This window comes from Seriola dumerili, unplaced genomic scaffold, assembly GCF_002260705.1.
Source record: "Seriola dumerili isolate Sdu_G_001 unplaced genomic scaffold, Sdu_1.0 BDQW01000003.1, whole genome shotgun sequence".
Lineage (NCBI taxonomy): Eukaryota > Metazoa > Chordata > Actinopteri > Carangiformes > Carangidae > Seriola > Seriola dumerili.
Genome location: NW_019174258.1, coordinates 6,945,673 through 6,957,723, shown reverse-complemented (window position 1 = coordinate 6,957,723; position 12,051 = coordinate 6,945,673). Strand labels below are relative to the sequence as shown.

At 40.0% G+C, this 12,051-nt stretch overlaps 1 protein-coding gene across 3 annotated transcripts in view; it reads left to right on the top strand.

Annotated features, from left to right (window-relative positions):
• myo5a (myosin VA) overlaps nt 1-12,051 on the top strand; it is a 55,263-nt gene that overhangs the window by 19,746 nt on the left and 23,466 nt on the right. For all 3 annotated transcript variants that reach the window (XM_022746021.1, XM_022746029.1, XM_022746011.1), the window contains exons 6-14: nt 1,347-1,490; nt 4,445-4,526; nt 5,942-6,049; nt 6,393-6,499; nt 7,269-7,534; nt 7,862-7,943; nt 8,162-8,302; nt 9,405-9,530; nt 10,473-10,556. In XM_022746021.1, coding sequence (XP_022601742.1) covers nt 1,347-1,490; nt 4,445-4,526; nt 5,942-6,049; nt 6,393-6,499; nt 7,269-7,534; nt 7,862-7,943; nt 8,162-8,302; nt 9,405-9,530; nt 10,473-10,556 — 1,140 coding nt within the window. The remainder of the gene's footprint in view (nt 1-1,346; nt 1,491-4,444; nt 4,527-5,941; nt 6,050-6,392; nt 6,500-7,268; nt 7,535-7,861; nt 7,944-8,161; nt 8,303-9,404; nt 9,531-10,472; nt 10,557-12,051) is intronic.

The window sequence follows — 12,051 nt, the reverse complement described above, 5'->3', positions numbered from 1 at the left end:
AGCCACCGCTTTCACCTCGAGCCAATCAGAGACGAGCTGACAGAAATGAATAGAAAGCTTTCTTTCGTCGCAGTGATGTCACTTCAGCCTCTAAGCCTGGATGCAGAGTAGACGGTTGCATCAGCCTTTTTGATATTGCAAAACCTGTGTGTGTGTGTGTGTGTGTGTGTGTGTGTGTGTGTGTGTGTGTGTGTGTGTGTGTGTGTGTGTGTGTGTGTGTGTGTGTGTTTGGTTGATGCAGTCAGAGACTGGAATACCTGCTCTGCTGAAAGACTTCTTGTCTGCAGTGAAACACTGTGTTTGGCCTTAACTCAGCAAGAACTCTCTGTGTTCACACATGATTTAACTCTTTTCAGGCTGGTTGTTTGTGTAGCTTGTGTGTGTGTAGCTGGTGTGTGTGTGTGTGTCTCTGTGTATGTAGACCCACCCATTTACTGACAATACCTAGTGGGATCATTGATCAATCCTGTATATTGAACTAAGGCTGCTGACTGCAGATGATTTGTTTGCTGATGTATAGTACAGTAGCCCAGCAGGAAAGGTCTGCCAACATATCATTGATCCAACTCTGGTGTGTGGAAGGACAGAGAGGCATTAAAATATACTAGTGCTTTGTCAAGTGTGTGGACCAACCACAAATAATCTGCAGCCTATTTCAGGTTGTAACAAACAGCATGAGAGACTTTGATGCGCTAGTTTTAGGATCAGGTGAACATACTGCTTTAGAAAGAAATTCTCTGTCACTGTGCACGCTACATATAGTTCAACATTTGGGGAGATAAGCATATTCTTGTAGCTTTGCTGAGAATTGGATGAGAAAATTGATACCACTCACATGTCTATATGGTCTGGGATGACTCTGTCCAATGGTAATCTTATTAGTTCCAGACAAAAACAGAAACAGAATAACGACACATTGCAGTTTTAGCCGGAATATTTCAACGACTTCCTGGCAACAACACGACGTCTGGTCAAGACATAGACCGAATTTTGTTGTAGTTGTTGTTGTAGTTTTTTGTTTACCTTACAGACATGAGAGTGGTATAGATCTTCTCATCTAACTCTTGGAAAGAAAGTGAATACCCATATTTCCCAAAGATCAAACTATTCCTTAAAGTGGCAAGAGCACAATTAGCACTGAAAACTATTTCACTGTGATGATAGGTATTCTATTTCCTCCTTGTTCTTTCTGCTTCACCACAGAACTCAAAAATTACCATTCACTGTGCTTTTGTTTTGATTGATTTTGAGTTTAAACCAAATTGCTTTTAAATAAAAATGTACACCTGCTCTGTCACACTTTTAACACTATCACGATAAAATGCTGTGTGTTGTCTTTCACTCAGGCTATTGGAAATGCAAAAACCACCAGAAATGACAACAGCAGTCGTTTCGGCAAATACATTGAGATCGGCTTCGACAACCGCTACCGCATCATTGGTGCCAACATGAGAACATATCTGCTGGAAAAATCACGAGTGGTCTTTCAGGTGAGCGCACAAATGCACATTCAAGTTTGCATGAACGCACACACACACACGGCCTGTTTTCTTATACTTGTTTGGATGTTAAACTGACTTACATTCATTCCTTAACTCATTGCAGTCCATTAACCCTGCCACAGGCATCACAGACAAATGAACAAAGTTAACCTTTGTACACGTCTACATCGACACTTGAAGGGACTCGACATATAACACAACATGCTCTATATAAATAGCCCTCACCTACATTCAGCTTCAGTTCACTAAGAGGCCAGTTTTCAGATTGTGGAGTTTGTCAGTCTTTTCAAAGCAGTTAAAGTATCATTGGCTTTATTGTGTCCTTCAGCCACATTACCTGGATTCCTGTTAGTAAATATCCTTCCTGCTGAAGTCTTCTTGTGTATGTAACACGCTCCTCCAGCGTTATAGGTAAAAGAGAATTTCCTGAAGGGTCTGTTAAGTGTCATTTTGGTTTGTTATTGCGTTTGTCACAGCCACTCCTCTACATTAGCTTATTTCCTTGACATCTGAGGTGTTCTTGCTATATCAGCCAACAAAGCCTGTCTGTAGTAATGTATTTACAGCATGCACTACAGCTACAATTTAACACATTCAAGGGTTTCCTCACTGTCATGAGAATCATTGTATTGTTGCCAAAATCTCTGAGTTATAACTTACTGCCTGATTTGAGCCATTATAACAAAACCATATCCTGTTTATCTGGGAACAGATTCCTGCAGGTTTTTAAACACTACAGCAAAATAACCTCATAATTATAGCAGAATTAGATTTATATTGTGTGTGGTGGTGATGTTCTCATTTGGGTTCACCAGTCCAATGTTTACCTGAAAACTAAGACAACTGACTCCCTCAGTTTTCAGTTCTCTCAAAAATTGTATTAGTAAGTGAAGTAACACACACACACCATAACACAACTGCAAGCACACACATGATATCACTGTCTGTGTTTTAAAACACTGTTGGCTTCCAGTGGCTTGTAGAATTGCTGCACATGCACACATGCATGCAGAAGCACACACAGCAAATAGGTAGCCTTGTGATGTAATATGAAGTGTCAGTGTGTCAGCTTGACAACAGGCAGGCGACATGCTGGACAAGAAACTCCTCGGTTCTCCCAGTGGACCTCTCAGCTACTGTTGCACTATTAGATATAGATAATCAATATGTTCAGTTTGTGATCTTATGATTTAACTTATATGATATGCACTTTTCCTCTGCCTGCCTTGTATACAATAACTACTTCAGTGATTTGCAACAGTTAACTGTACTAGTCCTGCTTGAACTGCTGATGCATCATCTGTAAATTTACTGGAAAATTCTGCACAGGAAAACTGTTGTGACATTTAGGAATGCTGATCATAAGTAGACCCTGAACAACACTGAAAAGAAGATGCTTAACAGGACATTCACTCAGCACAGTACTCAGCACTCAGTAGTATAGCTTAACTTATTGATCCCACAATTTAACAATAATGTTAACCCTGCAGTAGCGAAACAATAGATAATAACTGAGGATTTCTAAAATCTTCTCTCTTGGGGAGATCGTGATTCTTTTTGTTTGCTTCAGGCCCTCACATGTATGAAGAAGAGCAGTCAGCCAGACACATTCTCACACACACATACAGAAGCCACAACAGTGTGTTAACTAACGTCATCAGTAGGACTCATTAAAAAAACCAAAAAAAAAAAGAACAGAAGCAGCACACATTAACTGTCAGTCCAGCCCTGGTGTCCTTTTAGAGCAGAAGAAGTATGCAGCCATAACTTCCTTCTTCACAAAGTAGCAGGAAACAAAATAAACCCATCCCTTTTACAATCCATCTGTCACACTAGGCTGCAGCACTGCCACTCCTTCCCTCTTCCCCCACTTTCTCTCTTTCTTTTTTTTTATCAGGATGTACTTTACATTTTTACATAATGATTTAATTTATGTGCTTCTTCTGGTCAGATCTTTCTTAAGATTCTGTTTCTCTCTCTTAGCAACCTCCCATAAAGTCAAGAGAATCCAAATCAGGGCACATGTTTAAAAAGCACTTGTCTTTACACAATCCACTGTCTTGTTTCATCGCTCCTATTTTCTTTCTTATCCTGTCTGTAAAGCTCTGTCTAATTACTTCCTTGAAAAATTCTATATTGATAAAGTTTAGTTAGTTTGTTTCTTATAAAACTTCATTGTATCTTTTGTGGGTGTGTTTGCCAGTAAGGTGGTGTCTTGATTTAAGAAAAAAAAAAAGGATATTTTATTTCTGCACACACATACACACACTCTGCTGTTATGGGCAACACTATTGAGGAATGAGGAAGTTGGTGGAAAGACATGATAACTTTCCTCCTTACATTTTTCACATACTTGGCTCCAGTGCCACCCATTCATACGTGTGTGTTTGTGTGTGTTTGCATTCTGTGCTTGGGTGTAGTAGCACCAATACAGGACACAGGTAACAGACCTCAAACCTTGAGGCCTTTACATTTTGTTTCCTGCTTTACAGCACCCCTACACCATGCCCTTTTTAACATGAGTTATTATTTCCAACTATACTGGCCACTTGCATTATTTATACCCATAAACAATATGATCCATCAGGTATTCCATCGTGTGGAAAACAGGTGGGTCACATATTCATCTGTATGTCTAGGGAATTGTGAGTGTGGTAAAATAAACGAGTAACATTCGCATCTGACTCAGTAAGATCTTTTGACATGCCCTTGAGCGAAGCATTGAATTGCCAATTGCTTCAGTGGAGCTGTCAGATGTTAAACGGTCAATCTATATAATTCTAAACAAACATACAGACACTCTCAACTTTCACTGGATGAATGTGGTAATTAGAACGACTGATCACTTTCACTCGTGATGTATTTGAATAAACTAAGCATGCTACAGGTGTACGTGTAGCATTTCCCTCATATTATATCCTCTTCATACTTTCTTCTTCCAGGCGGATGAGGAGAGGAATTATCATATCTTCTATCAGCTCTGTGCATCATCCCATCTGCCTGAGTTCAAGAATCTGAAGCTGAGTAAGTCTCGTGCACGTACAGTATGCACACACGCACGCAAACATAGACCTGGTAAATTAGGCTGCAGCACCGATGAGTGATCCAAGTCTGTCATGGAAGTCAAGTACAGATCTATCTGCCTGTCCTACATGGGGGGAAACACTTGTTTGACTTCATAATTATAATATAATCTGAATAAATTTGTAGCCTATATATGTTACCAAAATCAGTTGAAATGAAAATAGATATAAACTAAAATTGATATACTGTTCACCATAATGTGACTAATGACTGCAATGGCTCTCCACAGCGGGAAAACTGCCAGAACACTGAAAATCCATCATCCATCAGCTGATTGTTCTCAGCCAGGCAAAAAATAACAATTAAAGTTTAATTGCATTATTTCCTGATGTATGTATCCCAGCAAGAGCCACATTTAAACTGCAACACCAACTGGAAATGATCCTGCTGTGGGCCCAAGATAGAGCTGGGGTATAAAAAAGTTGCCCCCTTCCCCCCTCCACATCTCCAAAAAAAGATCTTCACTAACCACAGTGAGGTGTCTGAAAAGTGCTGCCATGTATCAGATCAGTTTAGACGCAGCAAACTCATTGACTCAGTGGTTGAACAGGCTCTCATACAGAGCACTCCTACTGTGGCCCTGCACCTGCTCATCCGAGTCATGGGACAAACACACACACAAACGCAGCTGCTGTCTTTTCCTCTCCTGCTGACTTCCTGGCTCGATAAATGGAGTGGTTGTCACAGCCATGTCAGTGCCTCTTGTTGCCGGGCAACAGGCCATGCCTTAATTCAGTGTAAAGCATGCATGAAGACGCTGATTGTGGTGAAGTTGAGCTAACATCATTGTTACACACAGAAGTGTGCTGCTTTAACTTTTTTGTCAGAACCTTGAACCATCTGCAGAGTCTTGATACAGTGTCTGTGTCTGTGTGACAGTGTCTCAGAGTGAAACTAGGCTGCTCTCTGAATTACCTTTTCTGTAAGTGAGTTAGCCTGTGAGAATGTGATTTCTCAAACATGAGTGTGTGTCCTCGTGGAGCTATTGTTCTGATAGAGGACATTCCCACCCAATTTAAAGTAAGTGATAATGAACAATGAGACCTCCCACTACAAGAAAATAACTTTCCTATATTGTGAAAAGCAGAGCTTTGTTCTTTAATCCGGGGCCACTTAGAAAAACCGTTGACATCTGACTTTGAACATTGTTTGGTGATTTTCCTGTTCCCCTCAGCAGTACCAAACAAATCAGGATTGTTGCTATGGCTACTTGCAAGGCAATCATAATCACAGACTGAGAATGTTAATAAATCATTGTTGCTAAAATGTCCCAATTTATGATTTTAACAGATATTTTAAAGCATGTCAGCATGTTTTCTAATTTATTTATTTACTTTTCCCGTCTCTACGTTCAGGCAGTGCAAACAACTTCCTGTACACGAGGCAGGGCCGCAGCCCCGTTATCGACGGTGTGGACGACACCAAGGAGCTCTGCACCACTCGCAATGCCTTCACATTGCTCGGTAACACACACACACATATGTAAAAATATAGACACATACACATCTGTGTGGAAGCTGGAGGAATTTGTAACCTGTGCATGTCAGTGAAAACTCATCTGGCTGCTGTGTTTACTTAACTGGTAACTGTATTCTTTAACTATAAAATAAATTTAAAAAGTACCAGGCAAGAAACTTTAGGATGAACATGGGCATCATTTTAGGATATTAACAAAAGTTTAAGGATGGACATTGTATACTGCGGTTAAGATTGGGATTGCAACAGCGAATGTAAGTCACGCAGATATTCAGAGTGTCAGTGTAACCTGAGTGTGTATCTGTGTTTGTGTGTGTTTGTCCTCTGCAGGCATTAATGAGTCCTATCAGATGGGGTTGTTCCAGGTTTTGGCTGCTATTCTTCATCTGGGAAACGTGGAAATAAAGGACAGAGATTCAGACAGCAGCCTCATTCCTGTGAGGATAATATTTATAATTCAATACTGACTGTTAGTGGACCATGTGTAAAGCAGTTGCATAATATTTGCAATTTACTATGGCTGGATGGATCTATGGTTATGTGAATTTTAGTTTGAGTTTTTATTTGAATACAATTCCCTGTCTTGTCTTTTTCTGATCTTGTGTTCCAAGTCCCATTTTTGTTCAGTTTGGGACAAAAGAATGTTCTCCGTCCCATTTCAGTACCATAACAAACCTATATACAGAAATCAAATTGTGTTCACATATGGTCTCGAGAAGTGTTGCATTCATTTCCAATCTGTTCCTTTTTGTCGTAAACAGCACTCGGTTTAAATGTTTACATGATCCAAGGCAACACTTTTGCTTTCAAAAGCTTGACACAGGAAAGACATAATATTAAAATCTCTGTGGTCAAAAGTCTTAAATTAGAAATTAGCATTAATATGATGGCCTTTAATATTTGAGGCAGTCTAAAAACAATTATGTCATAGATTACTATTATATTAATTATGAATGTGTTAGTTGCTCTATAAAAAGACATTATGCGCCTATTTACATTGACAACATTACCATAGTCACTGTGGAGATGTATGAGTTATAGATAGAGTGCATCTTTAAGGAGTGTCTAGATATAACAATGAGAGATCCAAGAGGACTTTCAACTGAAAAAGTAATAAGTCAGTGCTATAATTTTTTGCTGAAACATTTATTTATTTATTTATAGCATCAACCCCCTTGTTATGACTACTCTCCTCTTTTCCTTTAGCCCAACAATCGGCACCTGATGGCGTTCTGCGAGCTAGTAGGCGTGACCTACCAGGACATGTCTCAGTGGCTGTGCCATAGGAAGCTGAAGACGGCCACAGAGACGTATATCAAACCCCTCCCTCGTCTGCAGGCCACCAACGCCCGTGACGCACTGTCCAAACATATCTACGCCAAGCTCTTCAACTGGATAGTAGAGCACGTCAACAAGGCTCTGATCACCAATGTCAAACAGCACTCTTTCATCGGGGTCCTCGACATCTATGGGTACGTCTGTGCATTTGCTTGTCTGTGTGGGATCAGTTTCAGAGGAGTAACAAAGAGGGATAACAAACCAATATGAGCTTTTCCCCTTCATTAGTCAGATTTGTCTGAATTTGTTAATAGACATTATAGTGCACGCCATTTGTTAGATCTAGTAGTGAAGTACATTTCACTGACTGTCCGACCAATTAACTGCAGTCGACCACTGGAAATAATTTCAGGAAATATGTGAAACAAAGTCGACAGAAATAATTTGCACAAGCATGAATTTGATGAATGAACAGACCAAAAGTTATTCAGCTGCTTAACTCCACTATTCTTCCTCACAAGGTTTGAGACATTTGAGATCAACAGCTTTGAACAGTTCTGTATCAACTACGCTAATGAGAAACTCCAGCAGCAATTCAACATGGTGAGCAGCATGTGTTTTGCTCGTAGGATCGCTAATTATATTCACACACTGTTGATTTAATGCAAGTACGCAGCTTAACCCTCAACTCTGTGTGTGTGTGTGTGTGTGTGAGTTCTCGCTGTGTGTGTGTGTGTGTGTGTGTGTGTGTGTGTGTGTGTGTGTGTCTGTGTATCTGTGTGTCTGTCTCTGTCTCTGTCTCTGTCTCTGTTTGTGTACAGCATGTGTTCAAGCTGGAGCAGGAAGAGTACATGAAGGAGCAGATCCCCTGGACTCTGATTGACTTCTACGACAATCAGCCCTGCATCAACCTCATAGAAGCCAAGATGGGAATCCTGGACCTGTTGGACGAGGAGTGCAAAGTACTTTTGATTCAGTCCAATAAATTATATTTAACACTTCAGATGCAGAGAGAATTGTTTCCAACACGCCACAGTTGCCTTTTATTTGATGCAGTTTACTGTTTTGACCTTTTAAGAGCTCTGCCCAAAAGAAAAGCGTTTTGTAGTTAATCTGTTTTTACATGATTGGTACAAAATTTAAAAGAATAAATACAATAATGTAAGACTTGATGACTCATGAATTCTGATAGTGGGTCAAACAGGAAAAGTAGCCTCCATGCTGCGCATTGAGAAGAGGCTTGTGGGTTGAGAATATTTTTTCCGCTAATATCCACGTTCTGCTTCACATTTTACACACACCAGATCAGACCAGAGACTCCAACACCTACATGTATATTTCACATCAGAGTTCACCTGCAGGAAGGAAACCCAGAGTGAAACAGTGACCACAAGTTTCAACAACTGCAAGACAGTTTCTCTTCTTCCTTCTTGTCCAGTTTACACAGAGAAACTGAATGCTTCTATTCATGCTTGTTAGATATTGAGCACTTTCAGCTGTAACTCGGATAATAAGTCAGTTTACAGTCTGATTGTATGTTTCTTTGTTTGTTTTATTTGTTTGTAAAAGTTTAGTTTAAGTTGAATGTATTTAAAATAGCACACCTTATGTTGTGGTAGCAGTCACATTAAACATGTCAGCCTCAGTGTCAAGTGCATACTGCTCATATCTGTACCATCTAAACTTTCATAGCTCAGCCAGATCACTAACAATGCTAACTAATCTCTCTGTGGCTTGTAATCTCTACAAGGTCATTTTATAGGCTGTTGACATTTGAGGTGGGCCACACTGCTGACATTATTGCAAGGACATGCACTTGCTGGCAAGGAAATATCAGAAAAAATTTCTGTATGAGTTGAGTGACAAGACAAATAGCAACACCTCTACAATGTAATGAAATGCAATCTAATAACTCTGCAATGAATATAGTCTGACCTAACATTAAGTTTTGTTGTAGAGGGATTTCTCTTTCACTGGTCATTCAGTGTAAATATGAGCAGAGTGGTTTGTACTCCACATGTTTCCCTGATTGCTTCCTCAGTGTCTCTTCCCTCTGTTTGCCAGATGCCCAAAGGTTCAGATGATTCTTGGGCTCAGAAACTGTACAACACCCATCTGAAGACCTGCTCCCTCTTTGAGAAGCCACGCATGTCCAACCGCGCCTTCATCATCCAACATTTTGCTGACAAGGTGGGACTGAATGACATTGTTTGTTTCATGTTGTGCATAGTGTTAATCATAGCACATGGATTCAAATCATTCATTCATTTGGAAATCAAGTTTCGTTTCTTACTCAGCCAGAAAAGTAACGTGAAGGCAGGTGTTGGTTTGAAGGATTAGTGCACTGTGTTAGCATTTGCCTTTTCAGCTGCATAGACAACATTTAGGAACAGATTGGCTGCAGTGGCTACTGCAGTGCTGGTGTGTGATATTTTTAGGATGGCTGGAGGACAGTTGACTTATTCCATTGTTATCACTGTTTTCATACAAAAAGGCACTTCTGCAATGATGTGTTTAGAGTGTCTCTGTGTGTGCTGATGTAATTCACTTTAGTATAATACATCTCATATCTTGTAATGAGGTAAGTGTTATTTTTCATGTCTGTTTTTAGATCCTCACTATAAGGTTACAGATAAACGGGTCAAGGACAAATGTAGGCTTTCCCAAGAGGTCTCCTGATATTAAAACGAGATCCCTCGGAAACATTTCTTACCAAACATTTGCAATGATTGATCATGGTGTATTAAAAGAAACTTGCATCAAGAGTTAGGGCTGTATATAACCTATACTGCAGACCTGACTGTTTGCTGTCACTGGTCACCTCAATTTGACTTAAAACCAAGAGATGAAAAAATAATTTAAACATGAGTTATATCCACAATTATAATTTAAAATATTGAGGGTTAGTCTGCTGAATACAGACCCTGCATGTTTGTGCCCCTCTGAGGAAATCTACAACAAAAAAAAAAAAAAATCACAACACCTTGCCAGTCATGTGGAAATAATTTAAGGTTGGCATTTTCAGAAGAAGAGTTTCAGTAACAAACAAAAAGTTTACAAGAATATTTTGAAGTTGTAACACAAGCTGTGCTCTGTTGTTGTTGTTATTGTGTTTTTGTTGTTTTTGAACAGGTCGAGTATCAGTGTGAAGGTTTCCTGGAGAAGAACAAGGACACTGTGAATGAAGAACAGATCAATGTGCTGAAGGCCAGCAAGGTGAGGTGCACACACACAAACACAGACACACATCTACTTCACATGACAGTGTATACAGTAATTCAAAAGCATATCCTGCAAAGGCAGCAGAGAGGAGTACTGTAAAACATGTCTCTGTGTACCTTCAAAAGAAGCTTGAGGCTTTGGCACCTCGTCTAATGTGAGAAAGAATAAACTATTGTCTACTGACTGTCTGAAGGCTTAGGGAAGTGGCGCCCCCCACTGGCCACATGGAGATAATGTTGGCCCCAGCAATGAAAACAAATGATGGATGATGAGATTTACTGTCTGAGGTTTATGTTTTGTTTACAGATAACAGACAAAGCTGAACATACACACACACAGTTCAGTGATTTTTCACATCAGATTCATGCTAGTTGTGTCAAAGTGGGACTTTACCACAAAGTTTTAAAAGATACCATAACCTCTTTTACTTTATGCTCAATCAATTAATCAATCAATAATTTGTAAAGAGTACATACATCGCAGATCTTTAAGGGATCATTTTTGGGACCAAAATGAAATGGAACTGAAACACTTTATATGAGACTCTACACGGGGATCCAGTCTCTCTACACACTACTCACTCCACGTGCTATTGAGCCTAAATAAGTCAGATCACATCTGAGTTAACATCACGTGTGTGTGTGTGTGTGTGTGTGTGCGTGGGCGTGTGTGTGTGTGTGTGTGTGTGTGTGGGCGTGGGCGTGTGTGTGGGTGTCTTGGTTCAGGATCAGTGGGTAAAACCCAGTCAGGTCAAAAGGGGCCAAAGCCTTTAAATCCTTGCTGATGTTTTGGCTACACACACACACACACACACGCACACACACACACACACACACACACACACACACACACACGTACACATACATACACATGCACACATACATACACACACATACATACACACAGAGGCTATGATGCAGTATGTTTGTCCAAAATGCTCACAGTGACCTTCGACTGTTCTCTTATAGACTTCAACAAGAGCAGAGCTGGGTAAGGGTTGAAATACTGTCTGCTCTAACCTCTAACACGACCACTTAACATATACACACACAGACACACAAACACACTGTATAGTCTTATTGTTGCCGTGGAGATCAGTAAGACTTAACCTCCTAGGACCTGGCGTCCACATATGTGGACGTCACATTTTGGGTTCTCTAGACCACAATACTAACTTTTTCTCAACAAGGGCCTGGTGACCACATTAGAGGACATTATTCTGCCACTTAGTGGTGGGAGAAGAGTGTAACACATTACAGATTAGATTCTAGATAGCAGACAACACACCCAGATGTTCAAATGGCCACTCCCGATCCCAATCCTGCCCTGGTAAAAAATTCAATCAAATTTCATGGTTGATTCTTGTTCAAATATGTATAAAAGTATTCAATCTTTGTTATGGAAGTAAAATTTTACAAAAGTTAGGAACTGTAATGATTTACCATGCCGCTAAACATGATGTCCACATATGTGGACAAAGGGACTTAGT